The following is a 25,480-nucleotide window of genomic DNA, read 5'->3' as shown; positions in this document are numbered from 1 at the left end:
TTATATGTAAACCCATTTTCATGCATCTCTGAAAGCTCCTCAATCTTATAAATTTGCCAGGCTCAGCCACACTTGTTTTATATCATCATATACCACCAGGATATACGACAGGAAATTAAAGAGCACGCTCTTACAGATGTTTACAATTTATTATGGGTGAGTGAGGGCAGAGGGCAGGGAAGACAACATTTGCTTTTAAAAATATACAGACCCATGGAAAAAATTACCTTTCAAAAACCTTTCTTTATGAAATGTCACAAAAATCCATGTGATGAGAAAACCAAAATGAACCAATATGAAGCTCTACATTCAAACACTAACCCAGTCATGCAGTTGTGTGATTTGAGCAACACTTAATCTGAATTGCATCCAGAAAATAATCTGTCCTCATTTGGTGATGATTAAATGAGAAAAGATATCTACATAAAGTGCCTAACAATGGGCCATACACAAAGGGGGTTCTCAACAAATGTCAGGTCCTCCAGTTATTCCTGGTAACTAGCATGGTACCTGCTAAATAACTTTTAGGTGTCTGAGTGGATGGTAGCCAGTCAGATGGAGGTCTTAGGGCCTTCACATCAACCCTAAAACCTAAAACTTTACACAAAAGGCCAGTTTTAAAAGGGGGAAAGGCAGAGAGACACAGGAGACAGGAATGGAAATCATTTTAAAGGTCAAATTTGCAAAAATAGGATTTGTGCATGCAAAAGCATGAAGTCCTATAAACTCAAAGTAATCCTAGGGCTCTCTAGCTAGCTCAAAGGATTGGGGAGTGAGCTTTCAATAAATCACAACCACCCACCCCCAGGCTTTTTCTCCCTTCTCTGCACCCTGTTCTCAAAGGGTTTTTAGGAACATTTGCCTCCCGACTTGCTGTTCCCAACATGACTTTCTCTCCTGTGGATTTATGAATAGGACACTCTACCCCTACTATCATCAAGCATTGCTGGGGTGAGGATCCTACTATTTCACCCTTAATTATGGTTCCTATAAGATCAAACACAAGTCTACTCCTAGTATTTTGTTATTTCTTGTCCAGATTTTTTTTTAAGTGGGGCGGAAGCCACCAGAGTGATTACTTGGGTCACAGAGCTCTGTAAAAGGCCATGAAATCAATACATGACTCAAATACCAAATTTCAACTGCAAAGAGTTCCCATAAAATAAGTAGTAATAAACATCAGCTTGAGGCCAACAAAAGTTGGAAAAATTTAACATTTTACATGCTGCTAATAAAGAAAACTAACATCAAGGGGCCAGGTGCCGTGGCTCATGCCTGTAATCCCAGCACTTTGGGAGGCTGAAGTGGGCGGATCATGAGGTCAGGAGATCGAGACCATCCTGGCTAACATGGTGAAACCCACTCTCTACTAAAAATACAAAAATTAGCAGGGCGAGGTGTCGGGCACCTGTAGTCCCAGCTACTCGGGAGGCTGAGGCAGTAGAATGGCATGAACCTGGGAGACAGAGCTTGCAGTGAGCCAAGATCGTGCCACTGCGCTCCAGCCTGGGCAACAAAGTGAGACTCCGTCTCAAAAAAAAAAAAAAAGAAAAGAAAAATAACATCAAGGGATAAAAAGGACTGTTAGTTTCCCCCACCCCTCAACCCATTCTAAACCAACTCAATTCTGGCCTAAGGCCAATACACAATGACCAATGGTTTGTTTTGCATGAAATATTCAATATTTCAAAGGATAACATTTTTAGGAAAAATTTTTACTAGCATATTTTTCAGAGATGCTGCACTTCTAGGGAAGAATTAAAAGAAGTGAGGGAAATATGTCATATAAACACTGACTAGCAGGGTAATTTAGAGCTTCCAAATATTTTTCTTTATTCTCAGAGGAGATCTGTAGCTAGGAAGGGACTTGGAAAGGATGTAGCCTAGGAATGACAAATTGTTGTCTCCCATGTCAATTCCAATCACCCAATAAGTAATGGCCACTGGAGCCCTAAATTTGAGAAGAATTCTGAAGTTGAATGAAGACCGTGACTAATGAGTGTTATCTGCCATAGTATCTGGCAAGAATGTCATATGTTTGCTACCCCTACTAGAATCTAATTCCCCCATTTACACAGATGAGGCCTAAACTGGAGTCAAATCAAGATGACCTAATTTCCAGTCTACTGCTTTTTTAGCACATTGGAAAGTCTCTCAAATTTTTTTTATATATTAACTTGTACATGTTGACATTTTTTTTTGAGACGGAGTCCCGCTCTGTTGCCCAGGCTAGAGTGCAGTGGCACAATCCCAGCTCACTGCAACCTCTGCCTCCCAGGTTCAAGCAATTCTCTTGCCTCAGCTTCCCAAGTAGCTGGGATTACAAGCACACACCACCTCACCCAGCTAGTTTTTTTTGTTGTTGTTTTGTTGTTGGTTTTTTGGGGGTTTTTTTGTTTTGTTTTGTTTTTTTAGTAGAGACAGGGTTTCGCCATGTTGGCCAGGCTGGCCTTGAACTCCTGACCTCAGATGGTCTGCCTGCCTCAGCCTCCGAAAGTGCTGGGATTACAGGCGTGAGCCACTGATCCCAACCTATATTTCTTCGTAAAAGCACCCTTTATTTGTGTATCTAAGTCAGATTCATCTAGTTATATTTTAAACTCCCTGATAAGAATGAAGAGGCTAATTTTTATGAAAACTCTTTCTCCATATCAATGTTTATGTGAAGTTCTATACACAGCAGGTCCAAGTGTTGCTGACCATCTGCTTCTTCAAACAGGAACACACCCAATTCACCTCTTGCTCTCTTTGCCACCAGATGTTCTAGTGCACAAAAATAACTAAAACCCAATTCTGATCTTGAGTTTGAAATTAAAAGACTAGGAAAAAAAAAGACAGTATAGACAGTCATGTGGATGAAGTTTAGACAAGTAAATGGCTATAACAATTTGATTAGCAATTTTTCTTTTTGAGTCAGAGTCTTGCTGTGTTGCCCAGGCTGGAGTGCAGTGGTGTGATCTCAGCTCACTGCAACCTCCACCTACCTCCCGGGTTTAAGCCATTCTGTCTCAGCCTCCACAGTAGCTGGGATTACAGGTGTGAGCCACCATGCTGGGCTAATTTTTGTATTTTGGGTAGAGACAGGGTTTCACCATGTTGGCCAGGCTGGTCTCAAACTCCTGGCCTCAGGTGATCCACCCGCCTCGGCCTCCCAAAGTGCTGGGATTACAGGCGTGAGCCACCATGCCAGGCTAATTTTTGTATTTTGGGTAGAGACGGGGTTTGACCACATTGGCCAGGTTGGTCTCGAACTCCTGGCCTCAGGTGACCCACCCACCTTGGCCTCCCGAAGTGCTGGGATTACAGGCGTGAGCCACCACACCGAGCTGATTAGCAATTCTTCGAACCATCCCCAGGAGACACACCCATACACACTTCTTGCCCACAGAAGCAGTTGATAAAAACTCAATCTGCATAGAGGTCCAATGAACATACTAAATACACTTAGAGAAACCTCTGACAATCTGATTTTCCACAAGTGGCACGAAGTAGATGTCTCAGTGTTGCATTTTAGATGCAGCAAAATTTAACACAAACCATTTAATCATACTAACTGTTCTCAATTTTGGACACCTTGATAGAAAACATTCCATTGGTGTTCTTTCCACAATAACAGACATATAATTAACAAGCATATGAAGTTATAAAGGCATCTTAAAAACTAAATAACCCAGATTGACCTGCGTCTGATCATTAGAACCTCTGGATCAAGCTGCCAATTTGCAGAAAATACAAAGGAATATGGTCATGTGCACTGGGAACATGCAATTAGCAAAATTCTGACTGTGGAAAACTCTACAGGTCAAAAGAAGTCAGGTACTCCCCCAGATAAATTATAAGGAAAAGGAGGAGATGGAGGAGGAAGTGATCATTTAAGAGATTTAAGGACATTTCCAATTATTTTTAAATATGCAAGATCAAACTATAGTGCCTAAGGAAACCACTTGGGTGATAAAACTAAAAAACATGAGGAAGCCATGAATCTAAAAGTCACAACAGTGATTACTTTCGGTGGGAGGGATGAGGCACGTGGAGGACTGGTCAAGTTCTACTACTTAGCCCTGGGTGGTGGTTATAGGAATGTTGGCATGTAATTCATTAAACTATGCATTTGCTTTGCATGGTTTTCTGTATGTGTTTTATTTTACAATGAAATTCAGGTTTAAAAACTGTGATCCAATGTTACTCCCTAAGAATACTCCAAAGCTAGCCAGTTGAAGTGGCTCACGCCTATAATCCCACCACTTTGGGAGGCCAAGACAGGAGGACTGCTTGAGGTCAGAAGTTGGAGACCAACCTGGACAACAAAGTAAGACCCTATCTCTAAAAAAAAAAAAATTAAAAATTAGCTGGGCATGGTGAGAGCCACCTGTGGTCCTAGCTACTTGGGTGGCTAAGGTGGGAGGATTACGTGAGGCCAGGAGTTGGAGGCTGAAGTGAGCTAGAACTGTACCACTGCACTCTAGCCTGGGTGACAGAGGGAGACCCCATCTCTTTAAAAAATTTAAAGAATTTTTTTAAAAATAGTTTAAATTTGAATCTTCCAGTACAGTAGCCACTAGACACATGTAGCCATTTAACTTTAAACTTTAACAAATTAAATAAAAAATTCAATTCTACATCTCAAGTGCTTAGTAGCCAGATGGTGCTAGTGGCTACCGTACTAGGTAGTGCACATTAGGGAACACTCCATGATCACACAAAATTCTACAGGACAGTGTTGGTCTACAGGAAGATGCGTTTCCAGATCTCTGAAGCTCCATGAATTCCTGTTTCATCTCTCCTAAGAGACCAGGCAATGACATAAGATCTTTGGCCTTCCATTTCTATTAACCATGTTTGTGAATGAGATTACTGCCAATGAGAACCAATATAAGTGCACCCAGCAACCACCCTGACAAGGCTGACCTCACCCAGAGTGACATTATTCCAGAGCAACTAAAAGTTTAAGAAGTTTGGGGCAAAGAAACCTACTTCTTCTAAAGATTTCAGAAGGGTACTGATGAGAAAGCACTCCAGTTAGAGCCAAGAATGGTTTGATCACTTCAGGATGAGACATGGATGGCATGAGTCTGAGTTCATGGAATAAATACAAGTCCCCTCAGCCCTTCATTCTGGGAACTATCAAAGATTTTTTCAAGAAAAGTTAGCTAACACCCTGTAATCCCAGCACTTTGGGAGGCTGAGGTGGGTGGATTACCTGAGGTCAGGAGTTTGAGATCAGACTGGCCAAGATGGCAAAATTCTGTCTCTACTAAAAATACAAAAATTAGCCAAGTGCGGTGGTGCATGCTTGTAATCCCAGCTACTTGGGAGGCTGACACAGGAGAATTGCTTGAACCCAGGAGGCAGAGGTTGTAGTGAGCAGAGATCATGCCATTGCACTCCAGCATGGACGACAGAGCAAGACTCAAAAAAAAATTTTTTTTAAGTGAGCTAAATTGTTTGAAAAGGCAGGCCATTATTCAAAGAAGACAATAACATCTATATAGCAGGCACAAAGGAGCAATAAAGAAAGCGACATGGAAACTATCCTTGGCACTTAAGTTCTATCAAAATTTTTCCAAATTATTCATACACATCAAATCAGCAGTGGTCATTTCTGTCCATCCTCTGAGTATCTTCAGAAAAACTGTCTTTAGTTTCTCATTCTGAATATGGTTCAAAGACTCAGGGCAATAAAGAATGCCCAAGAGACCCCCCCGACCCAGGGAAATTTACCAAGGAGAAAAAAGGAACCATGGTTTCAGACTAATTTTTAAAGCAACTCAGAAACCTAGCATAGGAAGGAAAATTTTCCATGGAATATTTATAAGACTTTTAGGTTGTGCTTGGATTTAGCTAGAAAATAAACATTGGAAAAAGCATACATAAATGTCCATGTTTAATCTCTCATCACCAGATCTGTTATTTTGTATATTTTGTGTGTTTATTTTCTGTATCTTTATTTCCAAGGTCAGAACCTCAAATCAACAACATTGAAACTATCAAAAATAAAGCTCTGACTTCTGCATTTGGCTTGTACCACTTAGAAATAATTTCAATTTTAAGGATGGAGTTACATAAACTACAGAATGCAAAACTACCAAATAATAAGCTCCATGACTACATTTAGTCAAGCTTTAAATCTCACTTAGGGAGCCACTAAAAATATGTACATTTGTAGATTAACTGAGTAATTTATTTGTATGTGTGTATTTTAGGTAATATATAAAAAGGTAAAATCAGCTCTGGTATGAAAACAATGTAAGATTTTTGCAGACTAAGTAACACCAGAGCTGTATAGCCTGTTGCCAGAGAATCATAGAGTTAAAATTAGAGAGAAAAAATATATAATTTCATGAAGGGTCATCTTCCTTGCCCGTGAATTCTCATCCAATACAAATCAAAAGTCTGAAGCATTTTTAATATTCTTTAATACAAGTTCTTTATGTTGTTACTAGACTGTTCACCTATAAATTATAAAAGCTAAACATACAATCCTTATTTACTTGGTAAACTTCCAGACTTTAGATGCATATTTGTCTCTAAAAGGCACTGCCATTTTTCAAAGAAAATAAAAGGAATCTCGTGTCTGCTTTGTTTGCAGATTCCCTCATGTTTTTGTTTGTTTGTTTGTTTTTGTTTTAAATAGAGTATTGGATGAGCACTTGTACTCACTGGGAATGGCATTTGAGAGTCAAGACTACAGAGTACAAGTACAAAGGTTCATAGCACAGGGTCACCCTATAGGAGGTAGGGGCTGGAGATTTAAGTGGCCACTCTCTGGGGGTTTGGTTTACAGCAAGTCACTTAACTCTTACCGCCAGTTCTACCGGTATAAATTCAAGAACCTGGGTTAGACAGCCTCTATGGTCCTTTCTTACTCTAAAATTCTAAGAACAGGGCTTTTCCTGATCCTATGACAACAGGATTCACCAAAAAGGTCAACAAAGGTCAGTACTTAAATGTATGTGAATTCAGAGGCAGGCTGAGTGGCTCACACCCGTAATCCCAGCACTTTGGGAGGCCGAGGTGTGGCAGATCACTTGAGGTCAGGTGTTCAAGACCAGCCTGACCAACATGTCGAAACCCTGTCTCTACTAAAACTACAAAAAAATTACAGGCAGGCGTCTGTAACCCCAGCTACTTAGGAGGCTGAGGCAGGAGAATCGCTTGAACCCAGTAGGCAGAGGTTGCGGTGAGCCGAGATCACACCACTGTACTCTACCCTGAGCAACAGAGCAAGACTTGTCTCAAAAAAATTTTAAAACACAGAAGTATATGAATTCAGGTTATTGCATGACTACCACCTATGAATATATAATTTTAGTACTATTAAAACCCAATGTTCTGTAAGAGATACTCAGCTACTTCTTAGTGACCAAAAGTTTTGCTCACCTGACATGAACTATATTCTACTTAAAAAAGTATTTTTTTTTCATGCTAAGAAAGTCTCCATATAAGAAAAAGTCTCAGGCTATCAGGACAAAATACCTAGAATATAAAATATAACCTGACAAAAAGGAACACATTAGAAATACAACAAAAGCCAAAGTTAATAACGTGCTTCATAATTTTGAGACAAAACTTCAACCTTTGATAATTCTTCACCAATGGGTAAGTCAGCCAAAAACAACTTGTGCACAAATGATATTGTCAAAATTAAAATCACAAATGCTTTACATTTTCCAGAATTTACTTTAAATAAAACATGTAGCATCTAGAAAAGCATTAGCAATATACCTCAATTGTCATATTACTCAGAAAATTAAACTAAAAAGCCCAGAGCCCCTAAATTATCCTTCCACAACGTTTCATTAGATTCATGGTAGACCACCACGGCAGACCACCATGGCAAGACTTTTACTGGGTGGCGGTGGAGGGGACAAGGTCTCGCTCTGTCACCCAGGCTAAAGTGCAGTGGCACAATCTTGGCTCACTGCAGCCTGGACCACCGGGCTCAAGCAATCCTCCCACTTCCAAAGTAGCTGGGACTACAGGCTAATAAAAATTAGCCTTGCTAATTTTCATATTTTTTGGTAGAGAAAGGTTTTTGCCGTGTTACCCAGGCTGGTCTAAAACTCATGAATTCAAGCAATCTGCCCACCTCGGCCTCCCAAAGTCCTGGGATTACAGGCATGAGTCACTGCACCCAGTCACCATGACAAGTATTTTCTCTTTTTTTTTTTTTTTTTTTTTTTGAGACCAAGTCTCACTCTGTCACCCAGGCTGGAGTGCAATGGCACAAACTTGGCTCACTGCAACCTCCACATCCTGGGTTCAAGCAATTCTCCTGCCTCAGCCTCCCAAGTAACTGGGATTATAGGCACCCGCCACCACGCCCGGCTAATTTTTGTATTTTTAGTGGAGACAAGGTTTCACCATATTGGCCAGGCTAGTCTCGCACTACTGACCTCAAACAATCTGCCCACCTCGGCCCGGCCTCCCAAAGCGCTGGGATTATAGGCGTGAGCCACCGTGTCCAACCCACCATGACACGTCTTAAGCATACCAACTATTCCCGCTCCAGCCCAATAACTCAGCTTTATAACATATGATGTGAAAGCTAATCTGCATCACATAGACACCAATCCAGCTCAATACCAGCATGTGCTATGGTGCCTGGTTGTACAAAACAAGTAAAAAAGAAAAAAAAGAAAGAAAAAAAAGGATAATGGTGTCTATCAGTCATTAGTCCTAAACTTGAATTCGCACCTAAAAATTAAATAAAAATCATTCCTCCATGTTTCTAAACTGTTTATAATTAATGATCATTTCAATTTTAAAGTCACACACATATGTGATATAGAGAAACAAAGCCCCATTTTTTAATTAAAACAGAAAAATTCTAGAGAAGTTTTCCATATTAATGTGCTATTCAGATTGAGGAAACTAATGTGAAACCAAAGGAACAAAAGTCACTTTAGTATTAAACAAATTTGGCATATGATAAAATTAGGTTCACTAAAAAGAAACTTCAGAAGTATTGGTAGGCAAATTACTCATAATACCATCATCTTATTTTGTAACCCACCTATTAAATTTTAAGTCATCATGTACAACTTTTCACAACTATAACAGCATTAAGAAAAACATCTTCCTATTTAGAACTTAACCATCATGTTTTAAGCTATTTTCTACATTGTAAATACTTAAGAATCAAGTTAAAATATTTAAAATTTTTTTAAAATGAGTAATCTCCCATTTTCACATTTTAAGGCAGTTCATTCACAGAGGATGTACAGTTGCATGAATTCAACAGAAGAAGGAAAATTATTTAAGCTAGTGTACAGCCATTTAACTTCAACACAAATCTAAAAGGAAGCTAATGGAAGTCTTTCCAACTGTGAGCCAAGCTTTCTAAGCCAGTGAGAGTTTTATTCCAATTACCACAAACAGCACCACAAATCATTCTTTATTAGAAACCTAAAAGAAGGGAAAAATGAAGAGATAAGTTGAGAAAAAGGGATTGGCTACTTATCTGTACTGCTTCAGCAACTAAAAAAACTACTGCAGTGGAAACAGACATTCAGTAAATCTGCCTGATTTCAAATTACAGCTTCCCAGTTCACCAGTCACACATGAGGGCAGCCTACTTAGCTTCTGTTCCAGCATCCTTTCCACCCATGCGGTGGTGGTACACTGTAAGTTCACAGTAGCATGGTAGTAGTATCATGTAAACTTGTATTTCTCAAATCTGAATCTCAGACGAAAACTTATCTTACACTCCAAATAGGACACCAGTACACTGCAGCACCCCTTTGCTTTCCTTACCAAGGTTTCTGACCACGGTGAAAACACATCAGCCCAAGGTTAGCCCATGGAGAGAGGAGGAATAAACTACGGATCATGAACCAGAAATTCTGACTGAATAAATCGGTAGACAGTTTCTAAAATAGAAAGTGTTGCCGATTTTTAATATGTAAATGTTTTAATTCTTTATTTTCCCCTTATTAATACATATATCTAGTATAACTGAGTATCTCATCTCCAATCATAATTTCCACGTGGTAAGACCCTGGACTCCCAACAGGATGCTATAATCAATAATCAATATGCCAGCTTCCTTATAGTAGAGAGATGAGCAGAAAGAAGTGTCAAAGTACCACACTTTTTAAACCAGGCGTGTCCAATCTTTGGCTTCCCTGGGCCATACTGGAAGAACTGTCTTAGGCCACATATAAAATAACACTAACGATAGCTGATAAGCTTTTAAAACAAATAAAAATTTTTAAATGCATAATTTTTTAAGGAAGTTTTCAAGTTTGTCTTGGGCCACATTCAAAGCCATCCTGGGCTGCATGTGGCCCACTGGTTGAACAAGCTGTTTTAAACTCAAGAAGTTATTTTCCAAGCTTCATTACAATGTATCTTCTACATGTAGATACAGTAATCTCTGTATTTGTAACTTTGTTCTGAAAATGATGACATGAAAACAAAAAGATACAAGAGGAAACAACGTATTTAATAAAGAATCAGTATGTGGCAAACGTGAAGCGGCTGCCCACATATTTTTCTCATCTGTTCTTCCTTTTGGAGGTCAGCGGGGGTTACATCTCAAATAAGATGGGCTCTCCCAGTCTACTGCTCCCTGAACGTGAGTCACTCACATCCCTCTCTCACTCATGCCATTCCCTTACCTTAGAAGGGCTTCCTCCATTCTCCTAATCAAAGGAAATTCTAGCAACCTGCAAAGCCCAAAACAAGAGCCATCTCCTAATGAGCTCAAAAAATATCTCCTTCCTTCCCACATGCTTCAAAAACTGTTATTTCATTCAGACTACGATGTAATATAATGTACATGATGTACTGTCACAATGTGTTGTTTTCATATATGTCTTCTGTCCCACACCCTGCAGGATCTGGCATGACACAGACTAAACAGAGTCCATCTATGGGGCCATAACCTCCCACTTCAGGCAGGAAGCACATTAAGTGTTATTGAATTGAAAAAATGCTTCCCGCTGGGCGCGGTGGCTCATGCCTGCGATCCCAGCACTTTGGGAGGCCGAGTTAGGTGGATCACCTGAGGTCAGGAGTTCCACACCAGCCTGGCCAACACGGTGAAACCCCATCTCTACTAAGAATACAAAAATTAGCCGGGCATCGTGGCACAAGCCTGTCATCCCAGCTACTCGGAAGGCTGAGGCAGGAGAATTGCTTGAACCTGAGAGACGGAGGTTGCGGTGGGTCGAGATCACGCTACTGCACTCCAGTCTGGGCGACAGGGCAAGACTCCGTCTCAAAAAAAAAAAAAAAGAAAAAAATGCTTCATTCTTTAATACCTAGACATTCGAGTCAATGGTGTGATTTAAGTGTGACAAAACTTCAAGAAAAGGAGAACTGAGAAGCAGGAGAACACCCGGCTTAACGGCATGGCATCTGGACTCATACTGCCCAGGTCTGAATCCCAGCCCCACCATTTTCTAACTGTGTGACTGTGGACAAATTAGTAAACCTCCCCGTGCCTCAGGGCCTGTTTCCTCAGCTGTAAAACGGGAATCACAACACTGCCTCTCTCTTCAGAATTGTCGTGAGGATCAAATGAGTTAAAAGTGAGTGCTTACAACAGTGTGTACAGTAAGTGCTATCTGGGTGCTGGCTATCAATTGTGTTTCAATTATAAGAAAACCCCTATGTCATAAACTTCGTGCACAACCATACTCCAGCTGGTGTGTGTGTGTATATATATACACACACATATATACATATATATACACATATACACATATACATATATACACACACACATATATACATATATATCTCACTATACAGTAAAATTCTATCGTAGAGATTAACTCAAAACTAGATGGTAAAACCATGAGTTAATCTCCACGGTAGAATTTTCCTCTCAATTCAACTGTTAACTGGACCCTCACTGATCCATCCCCTCAAACTTGAGGAAGTCTGTCCAAGTCAGAGCTAAACTTATTTATAAGCACATCTTCAAGTCTCATATTTACACCCTTATGGTTTATTTCCTAACTACCTACCGGAGTCACCCTGGACAGGACAGATGGATCTACTATTTCTCAAAATACCAAGAATAGAAATGTATAGATATTGGAGGGGGAACAGCAAGTGAAGGCATTAAAGATACATTGCCCTCATGCTAATCTTACTTTATGGACTTGCTCTTAAATAATTCTTTTTTTTTTTTGAGACGGAGTCTGGCTCTGTCGCCCGGGCTGGAGTGCAGTGGCCGGATCTCAGCTCACTGCAAGCTCCGCCCCCCGGGTTTACGCCATTCTCCTGCCTCAGCCTCCCGAGTAGCTGGGACTACAGGCGCCCGCCGCCTCGCCCGGCTAGTTTTTTGTATTTTTTAGTAGAGACGGGGTTTCACCGTTTTCGCCAGGATGGTCTCGATCTCCTGACCTAGTGATCCGCCCGTCTCGCTCTTAAATAATTCTTATCTTGTGCTGGCAATTAATCAAATCATTCCCTTCCATTCCATTCTTGATAGAAATCTATTTCCAGAAACCATTTTCCCTTTTGTATAATTTAGTAAAGAGTTTAATGCAGTTATAGCAATTTCTACTAGACACAGCCAACATTGAAATGGCCATGCCTTAAGTTGAGCATGAGATTTCAGTTTGGGTGGAAACAAGACCTGAAATAAAGGGTCTGCCGTGGAAATTTTGACAGACTGATGAGGACAGTGAAACCTTAATTTTATGTCACCAAGAAATGTTTCATAATGGCATCATTCTTTCCTCTCCTAATATAAATCCAGGCTTCATTCATACCAAAAGTTTCCACTTGGCTCTGAAGAATGTTTTCTGCAAAACCGTTAGTATCTGAACCCATGATACGCCCCACCAGCCTGGTTAAGTACTTTAGCTCTATTTCTAAGATGGGGATAACATCCTGTTATGGGGTGCTTTTGGAATGAAAGCATATAAAACATGAAAGTTAGATGTCTGACATAATGCAGCATTGAATACATATTCATTTTCTTTCCTTTCAATTGAATAAAATCTTGAAAGTGATTCTAATCACCGTTATAATCTGTGATGATAAACATAATCACAGCTGTTTCACTCCAAAGCTGCCACTGCCATCCCTGTACATTTACTTGCATATTAAGGCACAAAAACCTTTATTATTTGTATTAAGGCACAAAAAAAATGTATTAAGGCACAAAACTTTTCAGGTACAAAAATTTTAAAAATAACAGAATCAGTGAAGTTGAGCTACTGCTCCCTCTGGAGCATGATGATTGAGCTCCAGTTATTACCAATCTCAAAGTAAAACAGAGCATTTAAATAACTGTACCAAACAAGTACTAAAAGCTGGTCTTACTTTCTCACCCTGTACCCAAGATATCTTCCCTCTCCTGCTACAGCCCATAATACACTCTTGTTTTATTTGTGCAATAAGATTTATTCTTGATGCTTGGACACTCTTCCAAAGACAGAAAGAAGACACATTAAGTGGTTTATTTCTACAGTGTTAATGTGTTAGGTTTAGCCATTACATATGTTAACTTATTACACACATAAACATAGAATTTTCTGCTCCCTCTTTGGAATAAGTATGCTTAGCTTCAAAAAGTACTTTTTCTTTAATGATCCTAAGATTTTAGTTGGCATAACTTTGGATTATAAGCTTGCTTTAAAAAAATATAGAAAAGGTAGCCAGGCAGAAGTCACTGTGATCTTTCTGGTTATGAACGTTTGTATCACATCTCTTAATATTTATATAATCACACACCCAACAAATATTTACATAGTATCTACTGAGTGTCAGGCACCACATTACACACTGGAGACACAAAAAGAAGTAAGACTCAGTCCTTGTACTCAAAACTGGCAGAGGAAACAGAAGTAAAGAGGTGATACAGTGTGAAGGTCCTATGACAGGAAGGGTGGGGTGCGGGGGCTCATGCCTGTAATCCCAGCACTTTGGGATGCGGAGGCAGGCAGATCACTTGAGGTTAGGAGTTCGAGACTAGCCTGACTAACATGGCGACACCCCGTCTCTACTAAAAATACAAAAATTAGCTGGGCATCGTGGTAAGTGCCTGTAATCCCAGCTACTTAGGAGGCTGAGGCATGAGAATTGCTTGAGCCCAGGAGGCAAAGGTTGCAGTGATCCAAGACTGTGCCACTGCACACTCCAGCCTGGGTGACAGAGTGACACTCTGTCTCAAAAAAAAAAAAAAAAAAAGGGTCCTATGATAGGAAGAACATGTAGAATAGCAGGACAATCGGGAAAGACCAGAGCCAAACCTTAGACTAAGACTTAACAGGTGAAACAGGTATCATCTGGGCAAAGGGGGTTGAGGAAAGAATTGAAGAAAGCACTTCCTGGGAAACTGCAACTTACTCACAATGACCCAGGGATGGGAAGAAAGAAAGCATTGTAGGTAAGTCTGAAGATGTCAGGCAGGAGACTTTAACAGTCTTCCAATGTCTTGCTAAGGAGTTGGACTTATCCTGATAGGGCAGCTGTGAAACTAATGCTATTTGGAAATGGAATACTCTGACTCTTCATGAAGAAAAACAACTGAGCAAGTGAGGGGTTAATTTGTCTAAAAATTTAAATTTCAATAGTATCATCAAGAGTGAAATACTCAGAGGGCATGACACCACCAAAAAATTTAAAGAAAAGGAAACTCCGGTTGCGCACGGTGGCTCATGCCTGTAATCCCAGCACTTTGGGAGGCTGAAGCAAGAGGATCACCTAACGTCAGGAGTTCAAGACCAGCCTGGCCAATATGGTGAAACCCCGTCTCTACCAAAAATACAAAAATTAGCTGGGGATGGTGGCATGCACCTGTAATCCCAGCTATTCAGGAGGCTGAGGCAGAAGAATTGCTTGAACCCAGAAGGCAGGGGTTGCAGTGAGCCAAAGTTGAGCCACTGCATCCCAGCCTGGGCAACGAGAGCAAGACTCCATCTCAAAAAAATAAAATAATATAAAGAAAAGGAAACTCAAACATCAGATGTATCTGCAAAAGTAAACATTTATTTGGCTTTTACTGCCTATGAGGATAAATAGCCACTCCATATGCTACAGCCCCAGCTTCTGGTGGCGGGGGTAGGATTGATGTGTGAATAAATTAACAAAACACTTTCACTTACCATATAAAGTAAAAGTAGCAATTCAGAAAGTCATTAATCAAATCATTTTATAACAAGTATATAGCACCAAAAGGGAACACCTAACGCTAGTTTTATCTAAGCGTCCCTACTTCTAAGTATTAACACATTTTTACGGAGGAAAACCACTGTTGAAAAGAAAAACAGGGGTTTTTTGTTTGTTTGTTTGTTTGGTTTTGTTTTTTGAGACAGGGTCTCACTCTGTTGCCCAGGCTGGAGTGCAGTGGCACAATCACACTTTATTGCATCCTCGACCTCCCAGGCTCAAGTGATCCTCCCACCTCAGCTTCCCAAGTAGCTCAGACCATGGGCACCGCACCACCATGCCCAGCTACTTTTTGTATTTTTTGTAGCGACGGTGTTTTGCCATGTTGCCCAGCCTGGTCTTAAAGTTCTGGGCTCAAGCAGTTCGATTGCCTCAACCTTCCAAAGTGCTGGGATGACAGGCATGAGCCACTGCACTCAAGCACAGAAAGGCAGTTCTAACTGTCCACCTCCACCATTTTTCTCTGTATTCAGGCATTATTGGCCATTTCATCTTTGAGGCTGAGATAATGCTTTCACCTGGCATTAACTACAAAACCTCTAGGTTTCAAATTACACTCAGTCTTCCATGGATTCTATCTTTTTGGAACTAAACCTTCAAGAGTTCATCTATAATTAAAGTAACTTACAATTTGGGGATGGGTAACCAATCAAAACTCAGGTACCAAGGGCTGAACCCCTCTTGAAGACAGAATAATGGAAAACCCTGGCTTTGAAACCCATAACTTTGAAAATCAGCGGGCAGCCAGAGGCCACACAGGGTAAGCAGTGGTCAATGCAGTACGTAGGGAGGACAGATCCTCTGCTCAAGTTGGCCAACCTCATGATTCTGCCCAACTCGGACCTCAGTATCCTATCTCCTGGTACTTGGTGTCCATACAACTCAGCTCTCAGAACACCGTGGCAGACGAAGACAACTGCGCATCCCTTTTCTGAAAGGCTGATGACTCAATCGCTACTGCCCCCTTTCTGTTTAAAGGTCACCTTCCTTAACTAGTTTTGTTTTCTAGAATCCCTCAGTTCACACAGCCAAGAGGAGAATCATTCTTTTTTTTCTTCCTTTAAACACCAAGTTTCGGCCGGGCGCGGTGGCTCAAGCCTGTAATCCTAGCACTTTGGGAGGCCGAGACGGGCGGATCACGAGGTCAGGAGATCAAGACCATCCTGGCTAACACGGTGAAACCCCGTCTCTACTAAAAATACAAAAAATTAGCCGGGCGAGGTGGCGGGCGCCTGTAGTCCCAGCTACACGGGAGGCTGAGGCAGGAGAATGGCGTAAACCCGGGAGGCGGAGCTTGCAGTGAGCTGAGATCCGGCCACTGCACTCCAGCCCGGGCGACAGAGCGAGACTCCGTCTCAACAAAAAAAAAAAAAAAAAAAAAAAAACACCAAGTTTCATTCTTATAGAAGGAATAGAAACCACCACCCTGCTCAGATGAGCCAATGGAAATATCTCCTCTGAAACGGGCCTTCAAACAAAATATCAAAGGGGAAGAGTAGTTGATTTTTTTTTTTTTTTTTTTTTTTTGAGATGGAGTCTCGCTCGTCGTCCAGGCTGGAGTGCAGTGGCATGATCTTGGCTCACTGCAAGCTCTGCCTCCCAGGTTCACACCATTCTCCTGTCTCAGCCTCCCGAGTAGCTGGGACTACAGGCGCCCACCACCACGCCTGGCTAACTTTTTGTATTTTTAGCAGATATGGGGTTTCACCGTGTTAGCCAGGATGGTCTCAATCTCCTGACCTCATGATCCACCCACCTCAGCCTCCCAAAGTGCTGGGATTACAGGCGTGAGCCACCGTGCCCGGCCGAGTAGCTGATTTTTTAACCCTTAACACTGAAAAATGCAGAGCTTCAGCTGGAGTCACAGACGAAGTACAATATGTGTTGTGTTCTTAGCAGGGAAATGACTCAAGATTCAAAACAACTTCTTAGTGGCATCATTGAAAGCACAAAAATGTGAATTATTTCCCAGCAGACCGCTCAAAATCCAGTGATGATCATTCAGGGACCACAGGCTCCTGTTGGTCATGGTTATTGGCAGAGCCTAATTCTCATGCTGTCTCTTGAGTATCTTCCTCAAAGAGCCTGGGTTTGTAGTACATTTTAATTTGTGATATTAAAAGACAAAGAATAGCCAAAAAAAAAAATTAGGGAAAACAAGGGGAGGTTAGGCAGATGTAACAAACTATGTAACTGTTTGGCATTTGAAATAAGCAGGTCCCATTTTGAGAGGCTGTTTCTACCACTGTAATTAGAGAAGTGCATGGGTGTTGCTCCGCCTAAGGAGGGGGATAAAATCGAGTTGGCTTTCCCTTTTCCAGTACCGAAAGCAGTAGATAACACTGTTTCAGCTCCACTGCCCCAGAGGAAGAGTGCATTTGAGCAGTACAGTGGATCGCTCTGTTCTCTGATGACTGACTTTGGAAGTAGCCAGTGCAAGACAGAAACTACCAACTGGAAAGAGGCCTTCCAGACTTGACATTCAACTTCATCAATGTCCATACCACACAAATCTACTCCCCTGTCATCTTCTCCTTTCTCTGAGGCGGGGGGAAAAAGTGGGCAAGGACTAGATCTCTGCTAATCTTATGGAGATGAAAGGAGTGCTAGGAATACATCAAGCAAAAAACATTCAGCCAAAAATAAGAAGGCAACTCCAAGTCATGTAAAAAGGGTCACTTCAGAGCTGTGAAGGAACACGCTTGTCTTTATCTCTGAGGACCTTAAGAAAAGTATTTCCTACTTGGAAATCTACTACACATTCATCTTTCTCCTCCCCAGAAGAATGGCCCTTGGTTTCACCATTTTAGGCAGCAAATTCTGACAATGGTTTCCTGTGTTACTTGCCCTGGTAATATCCGTTTTCAGGGTTGCACACCTATATTGCAATATAAAGAAGAATGGTACAGAGTCCATGAAGGGAAAATGGGAATAAGCCAATAAGTCTCTCTCCAGAAAAACGTCCTTCTCTTTCTCAAGATACAACATAAATGAAAGTAGAAATAACCTTAGTGTTTCACATGCTTGTAAAATGCCACTCTCTAAATGGCATAAATTACAAACTCAGTTTTAAGGACTGAAACTCATTTCTTTAGTCTTCAAATACCTACTCATCATTTACTAAGTAATATGAAGATAAATATTTTGGATCTAAAGCTATATTACTTACTGCATGAATATGTGAGTCACTAGGAGCATACACACCTCTCTAGTTAAAGAAAGGAAGAAAAACTATGCTTGCTGCAGATATTTTACCTACTAACCAAAGCAACACACTACATACAAGTAGATAGAAAGCACTGCCTCATCGTGTAAAAGTACTCTGATGTATGAGGAATACAAAAAGCAGTTTCAAACTCCAGCTGTCATTTCCAGAGGGTGTGTTGCCAAAGGTATGAGTGAGAATGAGTTATTCTCCCGCAGAAGAATGATGCTCTATCAAACAAAACCAGGAAAAAAAAAATGAGTGCATTAAAAGAAAACTTAAACACTCTACAATGGTCAGATGTTAATAGAAAGATTAATTTTGAGGTAAGAGCCAAAACAGAAAAAGCTGGATAACTGTATTTGTGGGATTAAAAGCATCATCCCGAGGTAACACATCCTTCTTAATTAAGTTACAACAAACAACAAAATATAATGGACTAGCATATGCCTACTAGAAGTCAAATACAGATGAGACACAGTAAACAAAATATAACAAGCGGACAGCATGTTACAAATAAATGTATACTATTGGAAAAAGTTTCTGTGAACTATAATTTGTAAATGCAGTAGGGTAATTCATTATTTAAAGAGATCTGAGGTTAAATTCTTCACCAAAGCAAAGAACTATATAGAAAGCACATAGTCACTTCTCTAATTTATCTAGTTTGTAAATCCAGAGTTTCAAATATTACGTAAAGTAAGGCAATTCACACAACACAAATGGCTAAAACATAGTTGAAAAAAAAATGTTCACGCTCACCCAGAATGCAGGAGATGGAAATCTATTAGAGGGGCCCCTTTTCACCTACCAGATTGGTAAAAAATGTAAAAGATGTACATTATCTAATATCTTCACTGGTAAAACTGAAGGGGCAGTCCCATTAATACAAAAAAAAAAATGTGCACTGGAACTCTTTTGATGAGTAATTTAGCAGTAGCCATTAACATTTAAGATGCACACATACACACTTCTGACTGTTGTAGGAATACCTATACTAGTGTTCAATAATGCTCTTGACAAAGGTATCGTACTAGTAGGAACTGAGTACCAAAATACCCCTCAATAGAGGAATGGGTGAATAAATTGGATACATCCACACATGCAGCCACTAAGCAGAGTAAGGCAGAACTGATGCTTTGATGTGGAAGAATATCCACCATCTACTGCTGAGTGAAAAAAGCCAGTTGCAAAGTGGTATAAAATGTTGATCTCCTTTTAAAAACTAAGTATGTGTGAGTGAGTGAATGAATGGTTGTCTCAAACAGAAGCTATCCCTGGAGGTGGGAAGAGAGAAGGGAATGCAACTTCACTTTTTATTTTATACAGTTTAAAATTTTTACGGGTTTCACTTGTATAATTTAGGTAAAAGGGAGTTATGCTGCCATGAGACTATTAATCTGCTAATCCACTAAAAGTTCCAGAGATGCTCTGGGGGAAACCGTGCAAAACCCCCTGGAGCCTAGTAATATGGTCACTGGGATTTCCACAACAGAATCTGCTCAGATGAGCAGGTCTAAGAGGAACCAACCTTATTCTAATCAATCTTACTTTTTATTTACGCAGAAAATGATAAAAGTTTTAGAACAAGATAAGCACTTTCTCCCAGACAAGTAGTACTGAGAAGATTCAGTACAAAAATTTTCTTATAGATTTATATAAGTCCCCACCCAAACCAAAAATATCACCAAAACTAACAGATGTCAATCACATTGGCCCAGAATCTTACATCTTTAAACTCCCTAAAGTCATGTTCAAGCCTAGGCTCAAATCTCACCTACAAAGTTCAGGCCCACAACTTTGAGAACTAGAAAGAGCTACATTTTCCTTTCATCTTTTGTAGAGACTGGTATAACACATCTTTCTCTTTATTCTCTTTTTAAAAGGAATATCCCTTGATTTTCAAATGTAACTCTGAAAATGATACTCTCAGTAGGGGTTTTAAGCACATCTTGGAGAAAGATGTGCTGGGAGAAAGAAAGGTAGAATATTAAATGAATAATCATACCATAAAATACTCCCATCTAAAATATGTTTAGAAAATGTATATAAGAAACAAGTTCACAAATTTGAAGAAGTTTTTAAAAGGCAACCAATTTACTAGCTAGCACAACCTCCAAGTTGTAAGAAAGTACACAGTGCCTTTTTCTCTAATGCACTTAATATTAAACAGTGTTAGGATAATATTTTCCAGGCTAGAATGTACTTTCTGCTTGCCCTAATAATAAATCTATGCCCAGATGGGAAATGGAACCAGAACTAAATAAACACAACACAGACAATGAGCAGGAGAGCCAGAAAAGTTAGCTAATGAGCCTGTGATGCCTTCACGATCTATAAAGTGGGTTTCTTCAAAAAGGAAAAGCCAAACAAATAGAATGGAGAGTACAAAAAGTTAGATATTTGATGTGTGTGGAATATAATTACAGATCAGAGGGGGAAGCAAATGGATTCCTTTCTGTATGTGATGGCTGGTATCACGTGTTGTCAGATACGTAAGCTTAAAGAAAAGCATGCCACATAGTCAAACCGGAGAAATCAGTCACCATCAAATCATCGACAAAACTTTAAAACATGCAAACTTTGTTCTGGATGACAACTGGTAATCTAAACAAAACAAACCCTTACTAGAATGAAATGTGGCCTAAAATTAGATGCAGTGAGTCCAACTCAATACATAAGTAAAAGCGATGAAGAATAAAAACAAAGAGGAAGAACAAGGAAGAAAAGCCACTTGAATACAAAGTGATTCCATTTTTTTCTCAACACCCACACAAAGACAGCAGTTTCTGACAAGAATGTTCTCGGCAAAAAATAAAATTACAGGAAGGCTTTTTTTTTTTTTCCCAATGAGAAAAAGGCAGCTCTATATGCAGATTAGTAGGCTCAAATTATTTAAGGCCCAAATTTACAGCCCTCATATTTCAAAAACATTATCTGAATAACCTTTTTTTTATTGGAAAGAAAAGATGACTGGAAATACTGTTCTTGTTTGGAATGCTTATTTCATGTTGTGCTTGAAAATAAAATCAAAAGTGGCAGCTTACCTTGGCACTGGAAGCCCTGTTTCCCAAACCCCCTGAAAAACAAAAACAAAAACAAAATCTCTTAACATATTTTGCGTTGGATAGCATATTTCAAACAAGTTATGTGACCAAGTACTCCACTACTAAAGGTTTGTACGTGAAACCCAATGACTTAATAGAAAAAACATACCTAAATATCTAGTCAGATTACTGTGTAAATTCAACTTTGAGGGGAAAAAAAATCTTGCCTATAAAGGATCACTGAACTATTCCAATATATCAAGCTTCTTTTCAATTTTTTATACTATGTTATCGATACTAAGACAAGAACATGACTGTGTATTCAAACTTGTTGGCTACAATACAATATTCAAGTAACAAAAGAGTTTATGGTTAAAATTTTAAAAGGAAGTTACTTAATTTTGTTCCCGAAGACCAAATGAAAATTGTTTTTTTTTCCTCCCTAAAGACAACAAAGTGGGCTTACTTATTATGCATTTGTTTAAAGTATTATGTGTCTAGAAATTGCCAAACGGCATCACTTTTAACATTTAATTTTGGCTTAAGGAACCAGATGCTAGAAAATATCATTCCTATTGTTTGCATTTGAGATTACCATGATCTAATTTCGACTGAGAACCGACAGCAGTCAAAGCACGTACGGAGGGTATTTTGTTCTTGTAAATGACTTTAGAGAATTTACTCTGTAAGCAGAGAACCCTGACATGGACATTCAATTGCAGGTATTGTTCTACTAGGATTAACTGCATTAACATTTCTTCAGAAGGCTGAGCGTCATAACCTCTTGCTTCACATAGAATGTTTAATGCACAAAGTATTTCACATACTTTTAAAATTAACTTAAGAGTCATCCCCCCTCACCAAAAACCATAATGAACTCTAAACATTTCACTTAAAAATATCAGTGATTTAATATTGAAATAAACTTGCAAATCAAGGACCCCGTAGAAACAACAATGAAAGCAAACTGAAAAAGACAATCCCTGTAGATGGTTTCCTGGGACTTCCAATTGGTTGGTTTACAATTAAATGCAGAGAGCTGCAGGGATACTCAGGGGGGCCTTTATCTTCCACTTCACAACACTGCTAGTGACCTGAGCGCCTCTTCAGCTCACCAAGGGCTGATCCTTCAAGGGCAACTGACAGTGGAAAGACACTAGCTAGCCTCGGTCGGCTGCAAGTCCCTTTCTAACTCTCCCACTTCCTGCAAAAGTCACCAGCAGTCTGTTCCCTTTTAATGGACTCTCACAGTTGACCACCTCCTCTTAACCAAATGCAATATTCTCTTTGCCCTGATGCTCCGAAATTGTATTTTAAATAGCCTTATCTACGATTACCTACTCCTTTGAGCACAATCGCTTCATATGCTGACTAGACAGTGGAAATCACTCATAGAGGTGGCTGTGCTTTTCGTAAAAGTGTACTTGGGAGCAGATGTCTAAAAAGGAAAGGAAAAATTAAACACCTTATCAGCACCACGATCATGGGACCTGACCTTTGGGATGTTTTTCCCCAGGTGTGATGGATTCAGACAGATCCATCCATATTATGTTCACTCTAGTGGCCCAAGATACCTGTGCCACACAGCTGGCTGGTGGCAGGATTCACTCCATGACTGCCACCCTGGGTAGCTCCCCCTGGCCTAGAAGGGGAGGGAGCTAAGAAGCCCTAGCCATAGCTCTGTCTTGTCAGGAAATTGCTACACGACAAAGAAGAGGTAGAAGAGTCAGGGCATCCGGCAATCTAAGAGAAAAACCAAACTACTGCTGCTCTAACTAGAGGACCTAGAGCTCCTTTAGTTCCAGCTTTCTAAACTTCTGTGTGGTGACGGGGAGCTGGGAAGAAGGGTCACACACTTTTGAGAATCAGATGAAAGCTGTAATTCTCTCACCAGCAAAAAGATTCACAAACACAATTTCACCCAGTTTTGCAGGGTTCAGAGACCCCTGAAGCCCTTCTATGTATCGATTCTCCATAAGCCCCCAAGGATCCTCCGAGTTAAGAATGCCTGAATTCATTGGCGATTACCTGAACTCTGACACCTCTGGCCCTTATGTTATTTTTCTTAAATAAGGCCTCTGTCCTCATCAACAGGGTTACAGGTCTAATCTCGTGTTGACAGGGTCTATTTTAATTTTTTTTGAGACGGAGTCTCGCTCTGTCTCGACCAGGCTGGAGTGCAGTGGCCCGATCTCGGCTCACTGCAGCCTCCGCCTCCCGGGTTCAAGCGAGTCTCCTGTCTCAGCCTCCCGAGTAGCTGGAATTACAGGCGTCTGCCACCACGCCCGCAAATTTTGTACTTTTAGTAGTACGGGATTTCACCATGTTGGCCAGGCTGGTCTCGAACACCTGACTTCAGGTGATCCGCCTGCCTCGGCCTCCCAAAGTGCTGGGATCACAGGCGTGAGCCACCGCGCCTGGCCGACAGGGTCTATTTTAAATGAGTCCCTCTGCCCTTGTGCCATTTGCCTGCTCGAACTCTCCCTCCCCCACTGCAAGCTTTCAACAGTTTGTTCTCTCTCTCTCTGCTCACTCAGAAAAGTCAAAGTCTGTCCGTGCCCAGTAGATGCAGCCTACAGTAGGCAGGGGCCCAAGATTCCAGCGCGGTCCAGCCCGATGGGAAGCACAAACACACCCCCCCGAACGCGCCCAGCCTGGCTCGCCAGCAACTTGGACCGCGCAGCGCAATCGCCGCCGCTCCCCCGTTACTCCGGGACGCGTTTCTCCGGGAACCTTCGCTCCTTCGGGCCTCTCCTCCTCCCCTGTCCACTGGGCTCCCACCCCGGCAAGCGGCCGCTCCGCTGGGTGCGTGCGGGTGGACGCCCCCGGGGAGGTGACGGGCCCGGCCCGGGGAAAGATCCCCGCCGCCACCGCACGGGGCCAGCCTCCCTCCGGCGCCAGGGGGTGTGTGTGGCGGGGCGGCGACGTCCCGGGAGTCCTGCCCGCCGGTGTCAGGGCCGGGAGCGCGTGTCACTCCGGGCGAGAGTTCGGACTCCCGCCGGTTCCAAGTTCTCGGAGTGAGCCAGCCCCGGGGCGGACTTGCCGGCGCGCCGGGGACCGGGACCCAGGGGCGGGGAGGAGCGGGGCAGGGGTGCCCGGCCCGGCACCTACCAGATGAAGTCGGTGCAGTGGCTGCAGAAGGTGGGCTGCTTGAAGAAGCGCGCGATGAATTTGTGGTCCTTCACCTCGTGCACGTTCTTCTGCCTCAGCGCCCCTTTGCGGGCGAAGCGGTTGGCCACGTCCTGAGACGCCGTGGAGTCGTTGGCCGGGAAAACGTCAGCCATGGTCCCCCCCAACCACCTCTTGCCTCCGCCGGGGAGCGGCGGCCGCGGAGGGCCGGGTGGGCGGGGGCGGCGGCGGAGAGGTGCGGGCTCGGGGCGACCCCGGGCGGGGGGCGCGGGCCGGTGGCCGAGGTCGCGGCGAGGGGGCGCGGCGGGGACCGGGGAGAGTCAGGCCGGTGCGGCGCAGAGCGGGAGCGGGAGCCGGAGCCGGAGCCGGAGCCTGAGCCGCTGGCTCGCCCGCTGGCCCCAGGCTCACTGACAGCCCGGCGCCCGGCGCTCGCGCTTCCTACTCGCGGCGGCAGAGGCGGCCCGGAGCGGCGCCGCCCACCGCGCATGCCCCGAGCGCGAGGCCGCGCGGACGAGAACGGCGGGGGCGCGCGGGCCAGGAGCGCGCGGGGGGGGGCGGCGGCGGCGCCGAGCGGGCCGCGCCGAGTGCGGAGGAGGCAGAGGGCGCCTGGCGGTGCTGGGAAGACTGAACAGGGAGAGGCGGCGGCGGCGGGCGGCCCGGGGAGGGCCAGCCCGAGTGGGGATGCGGAGGAGGAGGAGGGCGGGAGTGGCGGGTGCGCGCTCCTCCGCCGCCTTTTTCTTTCCTCCCTTCCTGCTCCCGGCTCTCCACCCTCTCGCCCTCCTCCGCCTCAGTTCTCCTCCTCTTCTTCCGCTCCTGCCGTCCGGCCTCCTCCTCTCCCCGTCTTCCTCCTCCCACTCCCGCTCTCTCTCTGTCTTATCGACCGGCTCGGAGTCCTGCGCCGTCCGTGCCGGGCCGAGAGGAGCCCGCGTTCCGGAGTAGGCTCCACGCGCAGCCCCTGCCCCGG

At 42.5% G+C, this 25,480-nt stretch overlaps 1 protein-coding gene across 4 annotated transcripts in view; it reads right to left on the bottom strand.

Annotated features, from left to right (window-relative positions):
- PRKCA (protein kinase C alpha) overlaps positions 1 to 24,976 on the bottom strand; it is a 529,459-nt gene extending 504,483 nt beyond the window's left edge. For 3 of the 4 annotated variants that reach the window (XM_077969623.1, XM_077969624.1, XM_015120147.3), the window contains exons 1-2: positions 24,499 to 24,976; positions 21,388 to 21,419 (exon numbers count right to left, since the gene is read on the bottom strand). In XM_077969623.1, the coding sequence (XP_077825749.1) occupies positions 21,388 to 21,419; positions 24,499 to 24,671 (205 nt within the window). In that variant the 5' untranslated portion in view covers positions 24,672 to 24,976. 4 annotated transcript variants of the gene reach the window in all.
- Between the last annotated feature and the right edge of the window lie 504 nt (positions 24,977 to 25,480).

This window comes from Macaca mulatta, chromosome 16 (genome assembly GCF_049350105.2).
Source record: "Macaca mulatta isolate MMU2019108-1 chromosome 16, T2T-MMU8v2.0, whole genome shotgun sequence".
Lineage (NCBI taxonomy): Eukaryota > Metazoa > Chordata > Mammalia > Primates > Cercopithecidae > Macaca > Macaca mulatta.
This window is presented reverse-complemented; position numbering and strand designations above follow the sequence as displayed.